The 26640-nt window shown below is 35.8% G+C and overlaps 3 protein-coding genes across 3 annotated transcripts in view; 1 reads left to right on the top strand and 2 right to left on the bottom strand.

Annotated features, from left to right (window-relative positions):
- Nucleotides 1-12631, bottom strand: part of LOC105361203 (CENP-B homolog protein 2-like) — a 36648-nt gene extending 24017 nt beyond the window's left edge. Inside the window, exon 1 of the mRNA XM_011498312.1 lies at nt 12536-12631. The gene's annotated coding sequence lies outside the window, so the exon portion shown is untranslated. The remainder of the gene's footprint in view (nt 1-12535) is intronic.
- The window catches only part of LOC105361202 (apoptosis-resistant E3 ubiquitin protein ligase 1), a 21135-nt gene extending 2998 nt beyond the window's left edge, over nt 1-18137 (top strand). Inside the window, exons 3-14 of the mRNA XM_011498311.1 lie at nt 3165-3370; nt 6514-6713; nt 11014-11251; nt 12895-13064; nt 15164-15344; nt 15542-15753; nt 15844-16113; nt 16564-16639; nt 16739-17154; nt 17303-17491; nt 17634-17896; nt 18035-18137. Of these exons, the coding sequence (XP_011496613.1) occupies nt 3165-3370; nt 6514-6713; nt 11014-11251; nt 12895-13064; nt 15164-15344; nt 15542-15753; nt 15844-16113; nt 16564-16639; nt 16739-17154; nt 17303-17491; nt 17634-17896; nt 18035-18137 (2524 nt within the window). The remainder of the gene's footprint in view (nt 1-3164; nt 3371-6513; nt 6714-11013; nt 11252-12894; nt 13065-15163; nt 15345-15541; nt 15754-15843; nt 16114-16563; nt 16640-16738; nt 17155-17302; nt 17492-17633; nt 17897-18034) is intronic.
- A 1520-nt stretch (nt 18138-19657) lies between these two features.
- Nucleotides 19658-26640, bottom strand: part of LOC105361201 (cingulin) — an 8452-nt gene continuing 1469 nt past the window's right edge. Inside the window, exons 3-6 of the mRNA XM_011498310.1 lie at nt 25382-25573; nt 21111-21253; nt 20235-20441; nt 19658-19818 (exon numbers count right to left, since the gene is read on the bottom strand). Coding sequence (XP_011496612.1) covers nt 19659-19818; nt 20235-20441; nt 21111-21253; nt 25382-25573 — 702 coding nt within the window. The 3' untranslated portion in view covers nt 19658. The remainder of the gene's footprint in view (nt 19819-20234; nt 20442-21110; nt 21254-25381; nt 25574-26640) is intronic.

The raw sequence follows: 26640 nt of genomic DNA, 5'->3' as shown, positions 1-26640 counted from the left end.
AAAAAACCCCCCCCCCGCCCCCGCCACAGCCGCTCCTACCACACTCGCGACCCATCGACGCAGCATTGATCCTACCCCCGTGACTCCTCCGTAGGTTCTGCTTTTTACCGCAGTGTGACGTTACCACCGGCTGCCGACATCCGCGATTCTCGGCACTCCCCCACACTCTACTACCACTACTACCACTATTACTACTACCACCACTACTACTACTATCACCACTACTACTACTACTACTACTACTACTACTACTCGCAGTTTCGTTTTCGCTTTTGTCCCGCGACTTGCACGGCCGATCCCACGGCCACCATCGATCCACCTTCCGCTTTCCATGCTTGTTTTCAATTCTTCAAATAGACCGATCGTACGATAAGAGATGGCAATTTATATCGCGCCCAGGTCCTTCGCACACAGCTCCTTTACCGATCTCCGATATCTTCATCCGGCAGTGCATCTCCATAACTATTTCATGATGTAACCCACAATTTTCCTTCCAGACATCGCTACTTCATTGAACTACATCTTTTAGAGGCTTTTTTTCATCTTTGTCTAAATTTTTTCTTTTATTTATTTATTTGTTTGTTTGTTTGTTTGTTTGTTTATTGTTGTTGCTGTTGTTGTTTCTTGTCTATTGTTTTCTTAATTTCGGTTAAAAATCATCATCTGCTGTGAGATTTTTCCAATGCTCCTCCTGCCGCTTGCAGGGCAAAAGCCGCGCATCGATCGAGCCTCAAACAATACTCGTTTCGACATTCAAACAGTCTTACCCAATGAAATCTGCAAGTATATTGAACGTCGAACAAAGCCTTAATTAGAGCCGCTTCAAATTCGATAACAGATTCGATCGATTGCATCAGACGCATGATTTTCTTACAAAAATTCCCGTGCACCAACAATTCTTCATCTATGACATGAAAAATAAATTCAATGTTTAATCAAAGCGCTCGAGATATTTTTTCTACATATGAAATTTTTGGAACGCGGCTGGTGAAATTGAATCACGTGTAATTCGAAGAAGAAAAGAAATGAAAAAAAAACACGCGCGCGCGCGCGCACACACACACACACACACAACGTGTATAGAAAACTAAGATTCTTTATCAAAATCGTGTAGTGGTAATTTTTTTTTACAAAAGCAACATAAAAAGAGAAAGAAATGAAAAAAATATGTATATTATTTGCCGGCGATATCAAGTTCTTTGAAAAACGAGAATGTTTTTTAGTTTTTTTTTTTTTTTTTTATAAAAAACAAAACGAAAGAAGGAAGAAAAAAATAAAAATCCTATGCAGAAAAAGTGTGAGCCAAGTTATTATTACTTTACATTGGTTTCTTTCCTTAAATTGATAAAAATCGTTTGCGATGTTTGCATTTTTTTTTGTTTTTTTTTTGTTTTTTTGTTCTTTTCTTATATTTTACTTCACTCCTACCAATTAATGTTGTTTTAATATCACATAGACATAATTTATAATAAGACTTGAAAAATTAAAAAGTATAAATTTCTTGCTTACACACACATTTACAATAACGTTTTCAAGACTCACATTCAAGATTTGTAGAAAATGTCAATAAATACAAATTCAATAAATAAATTCCAATTTTTCGTCTTATGAATTATAATTATATATTTTATTCAAATTATTTTTAATTTACAAAGCAAAATTTAATTTTCCTCGAATCAAGTATAACATCGAACACGTTATTTAAAAAAAAAATAAAATAAACTAAACTAAGTGCACTATGAGTTTCGATTTACGAGAAAAGGTCGAGCAAATTTATTTCATTACATTTTAACTGAAAATTGATCGTAAATCTCGTGTGGCAATATTTTAACATTTACATTCATAAATTGGAGAATATTTGCAGTGACATTTTTTCATAAAACCTTATTACAACAATTCTTTCCTTATTTATTTCATATAAATAACAAAATATCCTAGTTGTAATATGCTATTGACAATAATTAGAATAAATTTTAATTATTTGCAATGCTATTCAATATACTTATTTAATTAGAGATAATATTTACTTTAGAGGGTGTAATTCGACTTTGTTCTTCCTCTGCAGGTTTTGTTTTTTGTTTTTTTGTTCTGTTTTTAAATATATTTTTGCCTCTTATTACATTTTTTCGTTCTCTGACATTGTTTTACCTTATAATATTTATTATTTTACGTTATTTGACAGTGCCGCGATGTTTATATTTCATAAATGGCGTAAATTTGCAATTATCCTATTTACACGAATATCAAATAGTTACATTATCCCTGTAAAATATATCCTTAAGTGCAATTATTTTTCACGTATGACGCTAATCAACATACGAAAATTTTTTTATATTTGTGCAATGTGCTCTTAAAGATATTGACTGGGAGAGAAGATAATAACTTACCTCCGTTTTATTATTTTCAATGTATTAAACAATGATATTCGTTACTTGAACGTTATTAATTTTGTTTCTGTTTTATTTTTCGTTGTTAAATGATGTTTAAATTTTCAAGTTCGATGGATGTGCTGCAACTTGTAATAAATGCATTACAGCTGATTTAAGCTAAAATAGCCTAGGGAATTGTATTTAAAAATAAACGTCTCGTTTAAAGTTATGTAAACTACATTTCCAAATAAGCATTATTAATTTGTTCCATCGTAGTAAATAAGATTATTAATAATAACGAACCCAAGAGAAACAGAATACTTTTACATTATGGATTTTTTTATGCTCGGGGCATATGTATGTAATGTATGTAATTTTCATCATCATTTAAAACATTGTAACATGTTTTACTCAATATAACTCAATATAATAAAAGTATAGTAAAAGTATTGAGTAATATACTCAATATAACTCAATATAATAAAAGTAAACTTAAACCAAAGATTAATGCAATTTACAAAGGACAATGCCAAGCTCAACAAAGACAACTTCCGCCAGCTAAAAACAACAATTCTAAACGATAAGAACGCGCGGCCACATTTTTCCCGCGCGCATGAATATACATGAATCGTGCCGAATCATAAATTTTATGAGTGCATATATGCGCTATTTATTGTATACGTCTGTATAGCTTGTATACATTTGTTCTCTATGTTAGTGTGCGTATAAATCTATCGCTTCGCGCATAGACAAATGATATTAAACTTCATGGCTCTTGCATGCGTCCCGCAAAAGATTGATGCAAATGGAGGTAGTGTCACTGGAAGACGTCTACTGGGTCGAGGACAACTTGGTGAGGACAGCCCTCGGCGAGGATCTACCACGATGGGTCCTGGCGAGGCAAACGCTACCTACCTCCAAGGAGGATCTGGATGTGCTTAAGGCCGAGCTCTGGAGTAGCGTCGTGAAGAATAGTCAGCATGAAGATGCCTGGACTTGGGGTATACTTATGGCATTTTCTTCTTCTTATTTTTATTCTTATTCATAGCCCCTCCTACCTCGCCTTGTGCTCTTCTTTCTTATTTATTGAGAAGAGTGTGCAAAGAGCTGGCTTTATTTGTCCACGAGTCTCGAGCCTCCTTTACTCTACGTTCGTCGCGTATATCTGGTATGGATAAAATTTTTCAAAAGCAATCGATTCGTTCGAAGATCGCTTTTATTATTTCAATAATAAGAAACTAGCATTTCGACTTCTTCTAATTTTTATTACAATATGGTACAAAGAATTTTATTTGGGAAAATGTTTAAAATCCCTTGTTTATGACATTTCTACGTTTCACCTGATTAATTGCCATTACTATATCTAAATATTAAATTATATAACAATATAAAACTTGCATTTATAATAAATCATCAGAAATGTTTTTTTCCTAAAAAAAAAAATAAAAAAAAGAAAGGAACGAAAAAATTGAATGACTTATTCATATGCAACAAAATTTTTAAAGTATTTCGTTTGTATATTCTGTTGGAATAAAGAATTTTCCAAAATATAATAATCATAGCAATTTCAATAATTAATCGAAACCGTCAACATCAAATATCGATAATATAAATAATATTCAAACTCTACAATTAAAAAGTCAATTGCATTTTTAGAGAAATATCAAAAACGCTTATAATAGCAAATTTCATTTTATTATAGATAATTTATTTACCTTAAAAATGCGCTTATTTATATATATATATATATATATATATATATATAAATATTTTATTGACCTTATTACATTATATAACAAAATATTTGTAATTAATATGTGCGTATGCGCATATTATAAATAATCGGATAAATAACGTACTTGAACAAATTCAAACACTTATCAGATAAGTATAAGATTTCTTTTTCATATTATAATTAAAATATTTTATAAAGCTAATTGCATAAAACGTACAGACTTCTTTCTCTAGATCATTCCTCTTAATCCGTATTTGATAAAACAATGTTTTCTTTTTCGTTATATATTTATATATTTGTTTTTTATTCTTTAAATTATGTGTGCTGTAACTTAAACTTAAAAATTAGTATAATTATAATAAATATTTAATGTTCTTTTTTTTTTCTATTTTTATAAACGGTAAATAATCTAATCGTTATAAACCAAAAATTACAGTTGACACTAATTTTTTTATTCTGAAGTTTTTCTTCAGTAACAGCATTCTAAATAATCGAAATTTCAATAACTTTTTACGAATTTTCTCACCAGTTTTCCCATTATATTATAAATATAATAATACTTATCTTACTTAAATAACATTAATGACTATTTATCTATTGCACTGACTGTGATAAAACGTGCAGGTGTCATGCTTTATCGATAAGCATTAAAAAATCCTAAATAAATTAATTCTTATCGAATTATAATCTAAGATTTTATTTTTATAATAATTCATATAATGCGAATTTATTTTGTAAAATTATTTATTAATTAAAGGCATACTTGCATTGGATTTTAATATGTTTTTAGAAAATTGTAAAATGATATTATTATGATATTAATTGATTAAACTCTTCATCACATTAGTTATCGCTTTATATTTATCAAGTATTGTTTAAGTGGTAAATCATGGTCGTAATTATGAGATGAACTAGGACATTGTTAATTATTTATAAAATATATAGATGACGAAGTTGAATGAAAGTACTTAAATCAACTATTTATTCTAAATTAAATATATAAAATAAGCATTAAATTTATTAATTTAATCTTGAAATAATATAAATATGAACAAATTAATTGATGCACATAATTGATAAGGGGGAAGAGTAATTAGAACTGAATAATTTATTATTCTCCAGACAAATATAAATTCTGAAAATCCAGAAAGAATGTAAAAGACGATGGCTATATAAATTGTCAGTAGTCAATGTGTGAGAAAAATCATGTTCCCTCTTTTTTTCTCTATATATAATATATATATATATATATATATATTTTTTTTCTTTATTTTTTTTTTTTTTTTTAACTAGTCTCAAAACTTTTTTGCTAAAATTTCATTGGAAAATGAATGAAAATTGATTCGCATGACATCTCATTTAGTTTACATAATGCTTTTGTCGAGGGCTCGAGACTTGTACTGTTTTTTTTTTTTTTTTTGCGTTAACTTCAATTTACCCAAAAAGCATGCATAAATGTTTACTATAATTTTATTTATGAATTCGTAGTATCGTACTTTGTCATATAAATAATACTTTATCGAAAAAATAAATTAATAAATATATTACTATGAAATTATAAAATAAGTTCTAAAGCCAAATCAGAAATGTTTTCTTATTTATTTGTTGAGCATTTTAACAGAGGAAAATTTTTTAAATATTAATATTTATGAAATATAAATATGAAATCAAACAAATTCAATTATTTACGTAATAATTTCATTATTAAAGTTATAGTACCATATATTGTTATAATGCATTCGAATAACAAAAAAGAAAGAAAAAAACACTATCGTGTATGTATTTTCATAATTTTAAAAATAATAATGAATTATTTATAAGTATTTAATGTGGATTTTATGTAGTCATTCATTGAAAGTTCATTGTAAAATTGCTGAAATTGTATTGGTAGTCGTGCAAGTTTCCTGCATAATTTATCGAATAAAATTATTTAAAATCAAAATTACATCCAAGGTAATTATTTTATGACATGCAAGAATGAGAAATCGAACTTACTAATTATATCTATCGCAAAGATTTCACGAATAGTTGATAATTATTATAAATGATGTAGGTAAACAGACTGAGAGAGGGAGATAGTCTTTGTTAACTTTACTTTAGGATGAAAAGACTGGAAATACGGCGCGCTAGTCATTACATCGTACATAAGCTGTCGAAAGATTGTCGGAAGCTTGAATTATGCGTTATTCGAGGGATATTAACGAGGAAATTCGCCGAGAGCTTCCTTAAAATCAACTGTGAAAACAGCGAGTGAAAGCTGTCGCGCTTTACGCTATTGAGATAAAGTCACTGGCTCCTCGCTCGATAAAGCAATTTTGCTTTATAGATCAATGTGATAAACCAGGCACGGAGAGACGCGCGAGGAGGAGGTTGCGTTAAAGAGTTCGCTATTAAGGTTGACGTTTCCAGGCGGAATGCTGGTGGTCTTCGTATCAGTCGCGGGGCTCGTCACTCTCGCGACTAGGACACAAACTGTCCTCGCATCCAAGTCCAAATACTCGCTCCTCCAGTACGTCACGGGGGCATACGTTTGGCCCAAGAACTGCCTAGTGCACTTTGAATGGGAAGAGCCGCAGCTCGTCGGCGAGACCGTGACTTTCATCGTTAAGGTAAGATGCTGGATCGATGGTAGCAAAATATCTAATATTAATGATCATTGAAGATGCTTCGATCGTACAATCGCTTTGGCAACAAGACATTTCGAGTTCAAGATCTCGATTAGCTCGTATTAGACGAATCTATTCCCATAAACATACACACGCACAAACAAACACGCTGCACCTGCTATTTCCTACAAAGAGCAGTCAACATTTTCCACGTGTATCAATGAAGTAAAAGCATGCTTGACTTACGTAATGAATAACCGTTCCAGCGAATTGTCGTGCTTCCTTAACATATAATGAACTCGCGAGGACTCTCGATCAACTCACGCGACACGCACGTGCAAACGTCAATTTAATAAGAAAACAGTTTTACTCTCGCCAGTTTTGCCGCATCATTGACATCATCCATGGCAATAAAATTATTTCGCGACATCCACGCTTATCAATCGTCAATCGATGATTCTTCAAATCGACGGGAGTAGCTGCATAACCGATGCCGTCCTATCTTCCCGATCCTTCGAACCTTTAAATTAACGCGCGCAGTCGCAATAAGTAATTAAGCAGGTGGAGCGGCCAGCATAACAGCATCCAGCCGACAGAGATAAAGTCGAGTAAAGTTGCCGGACGATAAAGCAAAAGCAATAATGGTATTGCACATCTTTTGGGGATAAGTAAGAAACGTTAGTTTGTATTATGAAAGACGAAGGGGATTAATCAATTTCCCCGGCCTCGTTGTTCCGTGCGCTCGCAACTATCGAGTCTAAAAAGAAAAAAAAGAAGTCAGCCGCGTAAAATCAATCGAACAGTGTCGAATAACGTCGACCGCGCAATTTTTTTCTCTTGCAAATTAGTATTGTTGTTGTTGTTGTTGCTGTTGTTGTTGTTGCTGCTGTTGCTGCTGCTGCTACTGCTGCTGCTGCCGTTGAGAAAAATTGAACATTTACGGGCTGTACAGTCTGTACTGTCTGCGTAATAATTTTACGGGGGCGGGGCTCGACTTTTTTTTTATTTCACCACACTCTTATGCGAAGCGTAGGGAGCGGTATTTATTACTAATAAAACCTTAACTGCCTGTACGTACAATATAATTTTCAATCGTAAAACTCGTTGATTTTACCGCATTGTATAGTCGAGCGATTTGAAATTTTCTTTCCATAGTTCAATAAACAATTTACAGCCCTTAACGAACATTTAATAAAGTTTCATTCTCGATTGTAAATGATACATTGCACAATAAACGAATAGATAGATGTACGTTTTTGCGTTTATAGTTGAAAGAAAAATAATTAATAGCTTTGTGTGAGGCTGAACGGAGGAGAGAATCTACTAAGCAGCAATCAATTGCACCTGTGTCAATCTAGAAAGTAAAATTTATTATTATCGCGTGCTTACGCTATAAATGGATAAGGTAAAGGAATTGCAACTATAGCAAGCGCATAAAATTATTCATGTAATGCTAATAGAACGATATACGATTAGTGCATAGAAGACCTCGAGGATTTATCGTGCATTAATTATCGAGCAAGTAATGTTGAATTTGATTTGTTTAGCGTTACCACGATAGCCTGTAGAAGCCCAAGACAATCGCCTTCTCTATAAACCCTGGGAATACCTGGATTCGACGAATAAAACAGTACGGGACGGGGTTGGACTTATTGCGTCGTGGAAGGGCGAATTGATATCGAGTGTGTTGATGATTAATTGAAAGAGACGCTCGAATGTTATTAAATTCCCCCGTAGTGGCAGCATCCCCAGTATCCTGACGATTGGCCAATACGCGCAATTGTATTGGAAATACAATATAATACATACTTGCAATTCTAATTGAGCCCCCCGCCGCCCCGCTGGCCACGTCTGTTATTTACGTTTCTATTTCGTCTAAATGTACCCGAGGCCAAAAAAAAAAAAAAAAAAAATGCATTTACAAGGTTACCAGTCAATCGTCGGACGCTTCTTCCTCGCCGTCATCGTGTCACTTTTTAACAACCAGTCGTCCCATGTATTCCTAAGTCTTTGCATTTCTTGTAGATAAATGTAGATGATCTTTAGTTCGTACAACTCTGCACCGAATATCCTATGATTGAATCCTTTCTTCTTTTCATTTATGCTTCACGACATATCGCACGCATAACAATCGTTACGATTGTCGAAATTATCATGTGGCTTTTAACGTCTTTCCGTCTAAAATCCACGAGATTTTGACATTCGGTCACCTATAATAATAATCTTATGAGAGACTTGCGCGTACGTAGTGAGGGTTGGTCATTTTGAAAATTGCGAAAGCACTTGCAATATCAACGATGCAACCAATCTTAAAAGTTAATGTACGAGTGATACGCAAAATATTCGGAAAGACGTCGTTTTACAACTGTCGGTCGGAAGAATTATTTTTGTCGACGAATAAGCTTATCATCCCCTTGGCATGATTATTGAAATTATTGATCGGCATTTACGAAGTGCTTATTTTTATTTAGATTTTTAATACAATTGCTCGTACCGTCCATGAAAACTCCCATTCATTTATAAATATTATTATTGATATTAAAAAAAATTATACCAGATCTTGGGATCAAGTCACTTGGCTATTGATTTTGGCTAATCGAGGCTGGGCAATTTAAGCACACGAAATGCATGAGATTTGAAGAAAATTCTCAAACCCATGGGTCACTCAATTTAAGACATAATAATTTTTCATTTACAACTTTATGGTCAGTTGCACTTAAACATGTCACTTGTGTACAAATACCACATATAATATATAAAATATATAGAATGTAGTTAAAAAAAAAAAAAAGAAAAAAAGTCGCATAAAATGTATTCGAACGATATTTTTTTGTTTTTGTTTATTTTGAATAATCTACTTTCAATTAATTTTCACTGAATATTCATGTTAATATTAATATTACCATAATACGCGTATTTTATCAAATTTCAATCGGCAGCGTGAATTAGTACTTTGGATTTACGCATTATCATACAATTGACGCACTCACGCACGCACTCACGCACGCACTCACGCACGCACGCACGCACGCACGCACGCACGCACGCACGCACGCACGCACGCACGCACGCACGCACGCACGCACGCACGCACGCACGTATACGTACAATCTATCTGTGCAATATAACGGCTAATACGGCAAGACCTACGGCCTTATGATTCAATCGTAAAACAATTTTAACTTGTAAGAAAACAATTATTCTCGCGAAACTTTGTTAAAAAAAAAAAATGCTTTATATCACGAGGTTATTTATGAATATGAAAATCTATCCGAATTGCTTGTCGAGAAGCTTAAGAGGATTATACGGAGGGCTTCGATAAAACAATTTTACAGAGGGCACGCATTTTCCGAAAATGCTTTTCTCTATCTGTTGATTTATATTCACCGACATGTATATTATTAATGTATCGTCGTTATCTTGACAATTACTTGAATTACGAATGTAGGTATTTTGGCAACTATTACATAATCGCTTATCTCAACAGTGTTGTTGTAAAATAATTTCTAACTTTTTCTACTGTTGATTAAACTGGAGAGGATTTTTATAAACGAGCATTATAGGGAGGGCGAGAAAGGTATTGAAATCTTATATGTTTCCTTACCTTTTCCTTTACGTGCAAATTACGTTCAATTATAATTCTTAAAAAAATTTTTCATTAATTAAGAAGCTTAATTTTTAATGGATAGAAAACTAGCGTGCAATTCCAATGCTTTCTTTTGTAATAGCAAACATTACGGGCATATTTCTATATAATCTCTTATTAAAATATTCAAGAGGACAAACGTCACATGTATGTGCGCGTTATATAAAAAAAAATCTATCTACTTGTTCCATTAACGAACGCATTCCTATTGTTTTGCTATTTATTGCAATTATCGTTACTTTCATCTTCACGTATTATTAATGTTGTTTAAAAGTTTTAAATCGCCATCCTTCCTTATATTCACTATTGAATTGAAATGAATTAATAATGCACATGGAATTGAAAGTGCTTTAACAAATTAAAAGCTCGATTCGTCTGTCTTGAATAAAATGAAATGTTACATTTTCCTTATTCTTTCTTTCTTTCCTTCATTCTTTCTTTCTTTCATTCTATTTAAGCCTTTGGAATGATAGATGTAATAATTATATTGATTTTAGTAAATCACGTAATTACAGAGAGCTTCATAAGACCTTGGGTTTGAACCATTAAGAGCCATTAAGCACGAGAATACGTATCGTCATATAATTACCTTATAAATCATCCGCTATTAACGACACTTAATATTATATAATGTCGATATGTTATAAATTATTGCAGTTTTATCGAAGAAATGGACAGCCGTATCCCATATGTGACAAAGACAAGCTGATTGTGGAAGTATCGAAAGGGACACGTACAGTGGCAACTCTGATAGAGTTAAGTGGAATGAATTCCCTAGCAGCCAACACAGCGATGGTCAAGTTCACAGTTCGACATGCCGGACAATATACAATTGCTGTGCTTATTGGATCCTGTCACGTTCGCGGAAGTCCGTTTTTAAAGAATTTCCTTCCCGGTAATATTTTCCACTCTATTGTCTAACCGTCCTATTTCAATTATACGTTATACTTTATGCAGGGTAATTACAAGTGGGTTTTCGTTTTCTTTTTTTCTTCTTTTTTTTCAGTAAATAATAATAATAATAATAATAATAATAATAATAATAATAATAATAATAATAATTACAATAAAAATAATAATAATTACAAAAAAAATAACAGTAACAACAACGGCGACGACGACGACGACAACGACAACAATACGGTAAAATGCTCAAATTAATTTTCAAATACCGATGATAAAATATCTACAAACTGTTAAACTACGTAATTACTAAGAATAAAAAGAACGATTTAGAGGGGTAAAAGAATCGAAATTGATGTTAAAAATTTATGTCTTGTATGGCGTAAGTTTATCGTCACATTATAAACTATTAAATACAGTAGTCGATAAATTTTATTAAATCAATATTAACATTTACGATAACAATTGCAATCGATATAATAAATGCTGATAATTATTTTAAAGAATTTTTTTACATTGCAATATCGTATTACAAATGTCGTTTACGCGTCACATTAAAATGCAATAATTTAGTGGCAGGATAGAATTCATATGATTTTCATATCGAGCGATTTTTTTTCATTTTTACGCCGATTATGTTACATAGCTCCAGTTTAAAATGTCGCGCAACCATATAATTTCCTTACATTCACGCCACTTGATATATATATATATATATATATATATATATATATATATCCTTATTATCCTTATAATGTATACAGAGAATTTGTTAAAAGTATTACTTCTTGCTGTAACTTTATTCTATAGAATTGAATAAACACTCTTGGCGTGAATGATTAGTATATTTTTAAATCCGCAGAAAATATTGAGTAATATCAACAGTAATATAAAACAGTGCATTATTATCATTATAATATATCGAATTGTTGAACGTTCTTATAAAATCTTTCAAAATTTACATATTGAAAACGAATATATTACAAGTAGGTATATTCTATGTACCCCAAGAGAATGTTATTTCCGGGTCATGAATTTCATGTGACTCTATATTCTTCGTATAACGGTAAAATAAAAAGTTGACATGCGCATACGTCGATAATTTGAGAAATTCAAAACGCAAGGGACAACGAGGAATATAATTGTTAAAGTAGATTTTGTCAATGGAGATGTTGACTCGCCGTGTAATAAATAGGCATAACTCAAACAGCAAGAGAAATTTTATAAAATCGACCGGTATAATTGAATTCAATTAAAATATTTTGTTTTTCCTTACCTGCTTCGAGTATTGCGAGCACTAATGATTAAACACAATTCGTATTTTCAATTAAAATTCAAATATTCCAATGATACACATCGGTTAAACCTTCTCGTATGACGCAGTAACTTTTAATATCATAAAACTCAGCACGACACTTTATAAGAATAACAGAAAATTATCAATAAATTAATATTAACGAACGAGAGAGAGGCGGACCCCCCCCCCCCCCCCCCCCCCCCCCCCCCCCCCCCCCCCGCCACTCCCCACCCAAACTATTGCGCGAACGCGATAATGGAATGCATTATTCATTATCGAGATTGATTATCGACTACCCGACTTACCGACATTACACAATGTCTCTTCGTTTTATTCAGGATCTCCGGATTCAAATAAAACGGTCTTTGTACGGCACAGTCCTATCGTCGTATGTACAGCGGGAGTAGCACATTCGATGACGATCGAGCCCCGCGATGAATATGACAATCCCTGCGTTTTCGGGATCAATGACGAGCCCGTACACGGCTACGATGTAAATATAACTCGGGTAAGTTTAATATTGATTGTGTTTATGTTTATGTTTATGTTAGTACGATGATATTATTACTTTGATAATTCATCTCTGGAGTTACGCTCAGAAAGCTCATCGTTTATCCTTCTCGGCTTTAAGACTTTATTTACACAAGCCAATTCAAGTTCCTTTCTCACTCTCTCTCTCTCTCTCTCTCTCTCTCTCTCTCTCTCTCATCTCTCTCTTTGTTTTTTGTTTTACTACTTTTGCCCATTTCATTCCACCTCGTAGATAAGAGCCTTTCTCGTAATCATTTATCTCTTTGCACTACGTAGCAAATCGTGCTGCCTTTGTCTTATTATGGATTATTAATAATGCGTGAAAATTAAATGCATTACGAGTGATATATTTACTTCGAAGATTTCCAGTATTTGGATGCCAATGTTTATAAATCATAATAATGTAAATCTGTGCTGAAAAAATAAAGTCACGCCTTCGTAGGTAGGCTTTCTCGAAACAAAGTCCTATTAATTTCCATTAACGTTGGTAAATTGACTTTGTATCGTAATCGTTGCGATGATTGAACGAAGACAGAGTGAAAAAACAAGACAAAACGCTATTTTTCAACGTATATCCTCCGATTAATGATGTTTCCAAACGTTTCTTCACTACTCACTGCTAAGACAAAACTATTTCAATATTACATTCTATTAAATTACACCGAGAGAGGGGAGATTTTTCACCGTGGAAACTATACTTTTCCCAACAATTGCTTATATTTCATTCTCAGCGCATCTCAAAGTATCGTATCAACGCCAATCTTCCCAACATTACAAACGACGCACTGCTGTTTAATCGCATAATTTAATTTCAAAATCATTTGGTATCCTTCGCGTCGATATAATAGAGCTTTTTCCAAGATTAAAATAACTTTTTAACGGCTGTTTTTTACCTACTCATCGATTAAAGTACAATAATATCGTGATGTAAAATGATGTGTTTGTGTTTCTCGGTGTGTGTGCGTGTGTGTGTGTGCGTGTGTGTGTGCGCGTGTGTGTGACAGAGAGAGAGAGAGAGAGAGAGAGAGAGAGAGAGAGAGAGCAACACTAAAGCATATACAAAGTACGTAAAATAATTAGCACGCGGCGTAAAGATAAACTACCCGTTGCCGGAGCTTCGTGGATTTGGGTGGGGGGGGGGGGGGAAGAGAAGACGTTGAAGGGTCGAAGGTTCGAAGGTTCGAGTTAGTTACGCTATTTGTGCGACGCGGTGGACCCCGCTGGCCCTCTCCTTCATCGATTTGATTAAGCTCGCGTAAGATTATTAAATTATATAGATTCGGCGGCTGATGGCGTGTGATTGCGCGATCCGTTGGACCTTGACGGCAGCCGACTTGCGACTAACCTACTCGCGAGATTTTCACTTTCTCGACGATTGTATAGATTTGGAGATCTCGGTAGGAGTTAGATGAGGAGACAACTTACTCAATCAAGTGCCGACTTGATGCGAGCCGAGGATATTCCGGAACCAAAAAGCTCCTTATCGTCGATATCCCAAGCACCTCTTTTTTTCTTCGTTTTTCTTTTCTTTTCATTTCTTTTCTTTTCTTTTCTTCTCTTTTCCAATTCACAGAGTCGAGTGTCCGTGAAACGAGCGTGTCTTCTTTTAAATATCCGACGCCTGAGAGATTTTGAACTTTAAAATGCTCACTAATAATACTTCTTGTCAAAAGCCATAAGAGCATGATAACCCGCGCACTAACGCACTCACGCACTCATGCACGCACAACAACTATCAACTAAATTAACGGATAGATTCGATTGTTGTTGAAAAAAAAACAACGGCGTGGTCGGCGGGGGGGGGGGGGGGGGGGGTGGGGGGGGGGGGGATTAGTTGGGAGAGAAATAAAGAAAAGAAAGAAAAATAAATGCAGGGCATAAAGCTTTTTTTCTCACTGATCGAACGGAATAGAACGGAAGCTTCGAGGGCATTGAAGAAAGGAAAGAACAGAAGACGGCGAGCAAAAGACTAAAATTACGTGTTTCAAATCTATTTAAGATTCAATAGCGATTAATTTAAGACTACCGATAGCTGATCAACTTATAATTATCAATAATGAATATTTGTAATTTTAGATTGGTAGCTCAACCCCCGATTCTGCTTCAGAATTATGTATCATTCATTTAGAACACGATCCTAGTAATGATCGGATCCAGTTAAAAGTTAATTTCCTAAAGGACGGCTGGTACCACGTGACTATAAGTCTGTTTGGATCGCAACTTCACAATGGAGATTTCGATATTATTGTATTAGAAAGTAAGTAACCTTATGCAACATTTAATTAATAATAATAGAGTGATAATATGTATGATTTTATTATTAAGTACCAGCATTGAAGCTCAATGGTTTTATTAATATTGCAGTTATACACGTTTGGTCCCTCTGTGCGCAATTTTTGACTTATTATTACTTATTATTACATTTAATTTTTAAAATGGCATTTGTAATTAAAGGTGCTGTTGGCAAAGCTGTGCATGACAACGTCGCCTCAAAATATCCCGACATATGCTATACAGCCAAGCTCTTGACTATTCAAGGTAAAAGGTTCTCCAAACCTAAAAATGTATTCTGCTACATCTCACCAAAGCAATTAATAATTAATGAATATTTATTGGGATTCATTCCAAGGAGACTGGTAACGTTCAAACTTTGTCCATCAACGAAGGTAAATTGATTATTATTAAATGTCACGAGTTCATAACGGTAATTAATATATAAAATTACAATGTTATAATCGACTTATTTGTCTTCTCAGTTTCATTTCAATAATCGCGATGATAACAGATACGAAGGCTACGAGACTTTTACGATCGACGACGGATGCCAGCTACCCGTTGAATTGATCTCGCACCATCGTGACACCATAGCTGCGACTTTCACATTATTTCTTTTAAAAAACATTGGCGGTAGCGAAACGTTTGCCAATAAACAGAATTTCTTTTATCACGAAGTTCGAAAACACAATCAGAAGTACTATCGTCACAAAGTAAATTTATATGTTCAACGCGACAAGCTGCTGGAATCGGTAAGCTTAATTCTTAAACAACAAATTCCTACTATATTGACTGTACATATACTAGATATTTTGCCTTGATTTCAAATTTTCAATTTGAATTTTATCACTATTTTATCACTTTAAACGAAAGCTTCGATCAATTTTTAATTGTAATTGCGAAAAAATTAAGGAACCGAAAAACCGTGAGCTTTCAATTAATGCGGCGCACCGAACGAAATTGTGCCAGAATTATGTTATCGAGAGTCGGTAAGTTCGGAAATTTACCTTCCGCAAAAATTAAGAAACATTGACAATTGTTAAATTGAATATTGATGTTACACGTATGCGATGTTAACTTTTACGAATCCTTTGGCTAATGTCGATATCATTTGATGTCCATAATAGCTGGTTAGTTTAACTCGATCGCTTTTAATTATCTTCTATTGTTTTCTTGTTGTTTGTTATTCCATCGTTTTCCAGTCCATGATATGTACGAAAGGGCTTTTCACGAACGGCTGGTTCCAAGATTTTAAAATAACGTTTCTTGGTGAGCCAGGCAAGTGCATTTCTTCCTCAAATTGATTATAAACGACGAGCAAATCCCACCAGTCGATCAACCCTCGCCTCTAATTAATCAATTTATGTCGAAATTTAGCTATCGATGGCGGTGGAGTTCGCAGGGAATGGTTCGAGCTGATTTGCGCTGCTTTATTTGACCCTGGCAATGGGCTCTTTGAATCATTTGGCGAGTCTCGGCAAGCTTTGGTGCATCCAAATAGTAAGCGACCGGTGCACTTGACGCTGAAGCATTTCGAGTTTGCGGGGCGAATAGTCGGGAAATGCTTGTACGAATCGGCCCTCGGGGACGCTTATCGACAGCTTGTTCGTGCTCGATTTACACGATCCTTTCTAGCCCAAATAATCGGCTTGAGGGTGCATTACAAATACTTTGAACAGGATGATCCTGAATTATACTTGAGCAAAATTAAATATATCCTCGAAAATGACATCGACGAATTGGAATTGTACTTTGTCGAAGACGAATACGATAACGATGGACAACTGATAAAAGTGAGTATTTATCATGTATTTTTATTTATTTGTTACTTTTCTCTCTCTCTCTCTCTCTCTCTCTCTCTCTCTCTCCCTTAATTAAATACGCCAGGAGAAGAGGAATTTTTTGGTTAAATTAATTGTGTCGTCTATTTGTTGAATTTAGCAGGCAGAGTTGATTCCCGGCGGCAGTAAAATTCGCGTTACAAATGATCTGAAGGTCCGTTATTTAGATGCCTTGGCACAATATAGACTAGCTAATTCCATTGTCGATGAAGTCCATTCCTTTTTAAAGGGATTAAATGAATTTATTCCGGATAATATCCTTGCAATATTCGACGAAAACGAATTAGAGGTATTGTTTCTAATCTGTAATATTATATCTAATATTTTAACTCAATAATACTTGGACCGTTCGCACTCAATTTTGCATTAATTGTACTAGACAATGTTTACGAAGACTGCATTATTTATTATTAATTGTGCATCCATTAAAGTTGCTCCTCTGCGGAACGGGAGAATATATCGTAGCGGATCTACGGTCTCATCATTTAGCCCACGGCACGTCTTCCGAGTTTCTCAAAGTCCTCGATTGGTTCTGGACAGCAGTGAGCAATTTCACTCAAGAAGAAATGGCGCGACTTGTTCAATTTACCACTGGCTGCTCGCAACTTCCACATGGAGGCTTTCAACAGCTCAGGCCAAGATTCCAAATCATTGCTGTGCCAAGTTTTGGAAAGCTCCCGACGGCGCACACATGGTATCTACTTATTATATCGATACTTTTATGCATCTCTCTCTCTCTCTGTGCGTGTGTGCGCGCGCGCGTGTGCGCGTGTGTGTATAAAAATTAATTGAATGGCTTGATTATAAATACGTGTCCTAAATTCATTTTCAGCATCAATCAACTCTGCTTGCCCGACTACGAGTGTTACGATCACTTTGAAAAGGCACTCCTTTTGGCAATCAGAGAAGGGGTGGAAGGATTTAGTTTCAAATAAGAAGACAATGTTGATTATAAAATGTTTGCTATCCTGTAATGATAACTACTAATTCTGCTGTTATGGGCATCAAGAATCGATGACTGTTTCTCTTCACTCGCTATACACTTATATACGAATTACTGGTCCTAATCATCTCGTAGTTCCAATAAGAAAATAATGGCTGAAATCCGAGATCCGAATCCTCTTTTATACGGGAAGTAACGGTCTATGTTTTTGATAAGAACGAAAGTAAGAATTGGATTCGTAGCGTAAAATTGTCGAATTTACTTAAACACACGAGAGCTGGAATATTTAATAAGTATATCGATTAAAAAAAAAATTGTCAAAAATCAACAAGCAACATTATAAATATGTAAAGTCTTTAATTTGCGTGACAACTACTCGTGTTAATTTAATAATTGATATACTATTGTAATCCTCTCTGATGATTATATGTGAAGTGCATAATAAACTTAACTAAACGTTGAAGGGAAAAAGAAGAGAAAAAAAAAGGAAAAAAGAAAGAAAAAAGATGGAATCGATTGAGCAAAATCAAAGCCAATATTCTGACATTTCTATAATAATGAAATGTAAATTTATTTATTAATCATTTCCTTACATTAAACTCGATTATTATCATTATAATTCATCATTGTCAAACATTAAGTCAGAAAATGACGTGTTATACAAAAACAAAAAGAAAAATAAATAAAAAAAAAAGTATCAAAATAAAATTTATATAATAATTATCACTATTTTCGTTCATTTATTCATGCTTCTACACTTTCATAAACAGCACGAGCGTACGCGTTAATTTGTTTCTCTCCTACTTGTTCGCTCTTGCGGCCTTCGTCTTAAAATATCTTCCTTAGTAAATAAATGTACGCATACGCACTCGATGCAAAATTCTTAATTTGTATGAAAATCGCTGGAGTATGTTTTTCCTCAAACATTTTTGCAATAAACTGTAAAAAAAATGTATGCAAAACTTTTATCGTTGTGTATGTTTTTGGATAATAAATTTTTCATGCTCAATATAAGTGACAAAAGAAAATAGAATAGAATGTCTCTTATGTTGGTTGCAGCTCAAAATTATTATTATTATTAAATTTGACGAACAGAGTGAGTTTAATGGAAGAGACACGCAGTAGAAAGAAGTAAATTTTGTCGTAGCCAAATGTTTCGTATGTTAATGAACCCGAACGATTGATCGATTATATTTAACATAATAGTAATTATTTCAAATAAATAATTATTTCTTACAATGAATAGAAAATAGAAAAAAATAAATTTGATACAAATATCTCGTGAAAATTACATGAGATACGAATAAAAAGATAAGAGTGAGTTTTAATATTATAGTAACTGGCTAGTGATTTCAGATCGGTTGGGCGCACGGCCGATTTATAATCAGCTAAAGGCCCAACGTAAAATCATTGGGCAATTAAATCAAGCCAATTTACCCACACCAACGAGAATAAGGAGCTTGCAATTAAAAGAGAATATTTAATTTATCATGCGATGATGCGTACGCTTATTTTATAAAATCACTGACATCCCCAATGTGAAATATGATATGGTGCGAAGAATGGCTCTTGGTACACGCACGACGCTACTAGCAAATTTCAAAACTTTACTACTCCAGCAGCTATCCTCCGATTGCCTTAATAGTTTCTCCCTTAGATCATTCAGCTCCTCCCTTTAAACATTATTAATAATTTACTTCAGACTGTGCGACTGCTACATAAAATTATTCACAATCTTAAATTTATTTTATTCACTTAGCTTTACTTAACATTTTCAATACACATCGAATTAACATTGTTACGTTATTATTAACTTTCATATCAAAACACTATTTACGAGCGAATTTAAAAACTAGCTTATGAAGAGGAAGAAGAAGGAGAAGGAGAAGGAGAAAGAGGAGGAGGAGGAGGAGGAGGAGGAGGAGGTAGAGGAGGTAGAGGAGGAGGTGGTGGATTGTTTGGATAAGCTTCTCCCCTTTCTTCCCTTAATGTTGCACATTAACCGTTGGACTTGCAATAATTGGACTTTTATCAGAGAAAATAATTAATGATAAGCAATGATAATTAATGCAGAAAAATTGATTCTTACACTTGAGCGTTGCATAATATATCAAATTGATGTATTTTCAGTTCTTGTTCTAGCAATTTACTCTCCAGTTCTGCCACTCGCGAGCTCAGCTTCCTTTCCATTTCCTCGCTCGTTTTCAAACATTCCCTAAGCCTCTCGTTATCATTCTCCATCTTGCACACCGTCTTCTCCATTTTCATCTTTTCATCTTCCTTTTCTTTCAAATCGCTGCTCAAAGGGATTTTCATTCTCTCTTTTTTTCATTTTATTTCAATGTAAATTTTTTATTTTATCTTAGATGTAAATAGATTGCCAATGGGCGACCGATGACCACCACACTCCGGCATTATATTTACGGGATAAATTATTAATGGAGAGTAAGTGCATCTGCGATACATTGGCATTAACATAGAGCTGCGACTGCTAAAAGATTATTCGGGGAAATAAGTCGCGAACGATTAAATCCTTGGTAAATCGTACTTCACCATCATCGAAGCATCAACGTATTACTAAATCGTGCTGTTTATTGGAAAACAGATAAACAAGCAAAAAAAAAAAATGCAAACGCGAGAAGGTAGGGTACTGATGGTTGGTGTGAAGAAACGAAACGCGTTTGGAGAAATGAAAATTATGGGTTGAATCGCGACGGGTAAGCGCGAGGATGTCGATCAAAAGTAGACAAATCATCGGTCGCCGGAAAGAAAGCGAAGAAAATGGCGATGATTCGCGAACGTCACGGCTGCAAATAGAAATTACGCAAAATCCGAGTGAAAGGGAGGACGGTGACGGTTGTGAAGGAAGGGTGGGATGTGGGGGGGGGAGGGAAGAGGGGGGGGGGGGGGGGGGGGGGGGGGGGGGGGGGGGACGAAGGAATTAAAGAACAATGTGTGCGTTTACTTGAAACAGCGGTGTAGCTCCTCTTGCAACGAGTTGGTCGAGGCGATTTGGTCGTCGAATTTCATCTTCATTTCCTCGAGCGACAATTCCGTCTTATGAACGCACTCGCCCCTCACCACGGCCAGGGCCTCGCTCACCGAAACCTGCGCACAAGCTTAATTTAGAACGGACGGGCCGTGTTAATTGACGCTCAGCCCTTTTCGCATGCGCCGTGGGGGATAATTTAGTGATGCGGTGATGACGGTGGTGTCCGTGGCGTCTATGGCGTCGATGGCAGCGATGGCAGCGATGGCAGCGATGGCAGCGATGGCAGCGGTGGCAGCGGTGGCAGCGGTGGCAACGGTAGCGGCGGGGCAGAAGAAGAAGTTGAGTGGCTCGGAGCATTCAACCGATACTCCTCGTTCACTCTTCGCGAAGACGATCCTGCGTGTCCTCCAGCGAGTGGCGCCTGGCCGTGATTCCCACCGAGATTCCCAGCGACCTTCCCTCCCTTTGTAATATCGGGCCTCGCAACGCACAAATTCGGCCCAAATCACCCGCAAGACCGTTGCACCTCCTTTTTCTCTTTCCAGCCACTCGAGCGAGATCACATGGACTGTTATTGGCCGGCAGACTATATAAGCGTTCACCCCGGTTGCCGCCAACACTCGCATTACTTTATAGTAATTCTAACAATAATCCGGCCGCGTTCGTTTCGTCAAATCAAATCCGCATTGCTTTCAGACGGGGATTTTAACATTTCAAGGCCTTCACGCCCCACCTGTCGAATCCTTGTAAATTAATCTCTCGATGTAAGTATCGCGCATATGCAATCTTATATATTACATCTTCTCTCACTCCCCGCTTCGTTACTTCTCATCTAATTCCCTTTTTGATTCAACCAACAATGATATTTACAACAACAGTAATATTGGCAATAGCAATAGCAATAGCAATAGCAATAGCAATAGCAATTGCAATAGTAGCAACGATGATGATGATGATGATGATGATGATGATGATGATGATGACGGCAGTAGCAGGAATAGTAGTAGTAAAAATAAATAATAATGATGAAAAGCATACTGAATACTCGTTTATTTTCAACGAGCTCGTAAATTCGCGGCTGCGCTGCTCCATTCGAAAGCTCTTCTTTAATATTTCGAAAATAGGAACGTCGCTGAAAATTATCTCAAATTGTAATGAAGAAGGAAAATATAAGGGGGAAAAAAAAAAGTATCCTGGGTGGACTTGTGCACAAGAGCAGATTACCCGAAGATCTAAAAGCGAATGGTCGCGAATCTGCCAATCGGCCGGTCGTTAAATTCTTCACGCCCAATTAGCGAATAGAGTGGCTTCTGCTCTTACCATCGAATTTTCCAGCATTTCCCGAACGTGCTCGCACGGATAAATCGGCTTCGGGTCCCTGGACTTAGACGGCGAGAAGAAAATGAGCCACCGAGGGAGGCTCGTCGACCGAAACACGCGAACGCCCGACTATTATGTGCTATTGAGTCAGCCCCCGTGACTCAGCCCTTCGTTATGCCCGCCCGGGAACATTGACTCGGCTCATCTTATTTACACGCATGGAGGAACCCCCAGCGAAGCTCCCCTCCTCCTCCTCCCCCTCCTCATCCTCCTCCTCCCCCTCCTCCTACTCCACCTCCTCCTACTCCACCTCCTCCTACTTCTACTCCTACTCCTACTCCTACTCCTACTCCTACCACTCACCACCATCCCCCCTCCCCCCTCTCCCCCTATCCCCCTCCTATCACCCGTTAGCTTTCAGCGTCTAAATGCGTACGCTAACTCGCATTTCCAAGTTCGCGCGTCAGCCGCCACGGGGATACCTTCCCGGAATTTCGCCGCTGGCCCGCTGCGCCGTTAATTATCTCGCTTTCGTCGAGCGGCAGTTGATTTTAATTCCGGGAGCGCACCATCGCGAGTCTACTTGGCTTCTTACTTCTTTGCCTCGAGTGATGCCAATTTCAAATCACGTACTTTCATTATTATTATTATTGGATGATTCATGCCGAGACTATCGCTACGAGAGAGCATTATGTCACTTATAATATAAACAGTCCAGCAGTTTCAACGGGCGTTGTTGATTTTTCTTTCTTTCTTTCTTTCTTTCTTTCTTTCTTTTCTTCTTTCCTTCTTTCCTTCTTTCCTTCGTTCTTTCGTTCTTTTAATTATATTCGAGTTGCGAGGAAGCTTTACGGAATAATGCCGAACGAGGCGGGTATTTTCAAGGATATAGACGTTGGAGAGGAGACGTTTTGCACATTGCGTGACGACGCAATGCGTTCTGTGGTTGGGGAAGGATTCGCATCAATTTATAATGCAAAGTCAAGTCAAATAATACCCGGAATATAAAATTGTTATTATTGGTAAGGCGATTAATTCGCAGCTACGGCCCGCTGATAACTTAATCAAGACATTACTTAAGTTAATTACGATACATAAAGAAAAATTACTTTCATACCACAGAGCAAGTGTAATTGCAACATTTCACCAACTTACCACGATCACATTCATCGAGAACTCGACGTTAATCAATACTTGACTAAACAATGAAAAAAACAAAAACAAAAACAAAAACAAACAAACAAACAAACAAACAAACAAACAAACATGTCCATACTGAAAAAAGACTATAATTTATAAATATAATTTAAAATGTATAAATCAGTTTTTTGATAATGTCAATGCAGATTATAAATTACCACCTACGATTGGTCATCTACGATTCAATATTCGAGCAATGCTCGGTACTTATTATAGCGTACACCGTATAATGACATTGTAACACTCGAAATTATGCAGAAGGACGAGGGAGAATTGGCGGATAAGGCACCGACTGCGGCACCATTTCAATGACGAATCGGCCCTCGTCGTAGCCAACCATCCATCCCCGCTCGGACTCGATGGTACGGGGGCTGTTGGCTTCGTCCGTGGTGAATCACCGATTTTCGCTGATTTTCGCGCGAGAACCGGCGGTGACTCATTCGGGACGGATCGATTTCTCAGGCACGCAACTGCGCACTGCTAACGGCGATAAGAAGACGAGGATCGACCGGATTAGAATGCCGATGCTGTTCAGACAATCTCGTCCCGATGATTAGCCATTCGGCTCGACGCGCCCGACTTTTCCACTCCTCCCTCCTGGCATTATTTTCTGTTTGCTTTTTGTTCGTTTGTTGTTCGTTTGTTTTCATTTTGTTTTCGAATGGTGTCGCAGTTACGACATTGCTAAACGAGATTACAATGATACTCGGTTCTTCGTGCTGTTTCTTGCGACTGATAATGGCCATTTACGAATTAACTAATACTAATTCTACAATCGAGGCTCGTTGATGGTTAATTGATAAAAATTTATTAGTAATATGAGACTGGCAATAGAGATGCTTACGCATACGCTAAATATAAGTCGTGTAAGCGCTTGCTTATTTTCGCCCATGTTCAATGTATTTTGAGGATTCGAATAGAAATGGTACACGAAATAATGTAAGAAATATTGTAAGATGGAATAATTATTAATTAACGATTGATAAGGAATTTTTACTGCGATAATTTTTACTTCGACCTTGCTCACAATCGTTACCATCTATTTTATTATACGTTTTTGATATTATGGAATGAATTGCCATGGCTAAGCGGTTGCTGGAGTAGCTTAATTAGCTTTGAATTATTAGCTCGTTAAGTTTTGTTTCATTATTAAGGACATTGGGGTCTGAGGAGGCCGTTTACATTTCATACAATTTCATGAAATTTCGGTACAATGTGATGTAAGATATAGATCGGTAATATAATGCCAATTGAAAATTCCCTTGGGCGGGCAAATTGGCGATATACGGGAAAAGGGCGCACGTATTTTAAGAAACGTCTTGCGTTCCGCATTAATAGACTGCCTTACATTTAACTGAAACTGAACTAAATTCTACGCGAATTAAACGCTCATCCAATGTCTTTACTCCGTCAAATCGTGTCCACACAATTTCATAAATAATGGATAAGCGCAATGATATTGGAGTTTGCTACAAAGCATCTTAAATGGCCAGTGATAATTAATGGACCAATCGTTTGCAAAATATTTATATGGGCACTTTGTAAATTTGGCGGCAATAATCGTTGAATAATCGTTGCTATTTAATTTAAAGGCTGAGAAATTAAGGACGCGGATCGCTCGTTGAGCAGTCGTCGATCAAAAGAAAAAGAAGAGAAAAAAAAACACTCGCAAATGCAAAAAGGACTTGGAGCAAAATATCATTTAAATAGAAGACTCGGTTTACTTTCTCGAGAAGAACTTTTTTGTCCTCGGTAAGCTTGAGCAGCTTCTCTCTATCCTTCTCGATCTGCTTGTCGAGTAAATTCACTTGATCGCGCAAGCTTCGTAGCTCGTTTCGTAGATTTTCAACTGTCACCAATCGATCCTCTGCAATCTCTCGCTGCTTCTGCATTTCTTCCTCTGTACTTTCTTTTTCCTATTTTTAATGGAGGAGGGGGGGGGGGCAGGAGAGAGAGAGAGAGAGAGAGGGAAGGGGAGATATTTATGGTAGTTCTATCATTTTAGTACTGTAGTGACGTCACCCGCGTCACCCTTTCCTCCATCATTCTATTCTTTACGATCTAATACTGTCAGCGAAATTGAATCATTACAGTTGTAATTCACATATTTATCTCGCTTACGTTCGCTTTATACGTCCACGAAATTGAACTCTCTTAATTTTCTTTCCAATTTCTCCGATTGTTTATCAAAGCATTTAGTTAAAAGACTTTATATATTACATTATTCTCTCCATAGATATTTTACTCGTTAAGATTTTAGCGAACGTATTTATAAGAACAATTTCTAATTTTTCATCGCGTAATTTTTCGTAAAGTTTTTTATTTTTGGAGAGGGTGAGTGGGTGAGTTGGTGAGTGGGGTATGGGGGAGGGGCGAAGGGGAGGGATGAGCTTAGAGACATCATAGGAGTATTTACCGATAAGCTTTAATAAGAATTTCATATACGTGATTCGCATATTAAAATCGTTCCAATTATTAATAATTTGCTCGCTATTTAATCCCTCGAGTTTTTTAGTCGTCTATTTATAAATATGGACATGAAAATTTATTATTATCTTGCTGTGAAAATATTTTCTTAATTTTTCGCGACAGCTCGGTATTGTTAAAGAATTTTGTTATTGGAAAGTGACGATAATCCAGTTAAATCCTAAAGAGTGCCTACTACGTTGAAGAAAAAAAAAGGGAAAAAAAAGGGGGAAAAAAAAGCCCCGATAAAGAGTAATAAACTATGACCACTTGATTGTTTAGATTATATAGATTATAAGGCAAGAAGGAATTTAGGGAAGAAAAACAAGAAAAACGTTAAAGAATAAAGAGAAAGCAATTTCTGTATCGGAGGAGAAAAAAAATTACATTAACTTCATGAATAACGGGGCCAATTAGCTATTATAATAATTATAATTATTTACATTAATTACTAATTTATTAATGAATGCTCTGATCGATCGAATGGGGTGGAGCGGGGTGGGGGGGGGGGGGGCTT

Source organism: Ceratosolen solmsi, unplaced genomic scaffold, assembly GCF_000503995.2.
Source record: "Ceratosolen solmsi marchali unplaced genomic scaffold, CerSol_1.0 scaffold14, whole genome shotgun sequence".
Lineage (NCBI taxonomy): Eukaryota > Metazoa > Arthropoda > Insecta > Hymenoptera > Agaonidae > Ceratosolen > Ceratosolen solmsi.
Note: the sequence above shows the minus strand (reverse complement) of the source record. Positions and strands in the feature narration are given on the sequence as shown.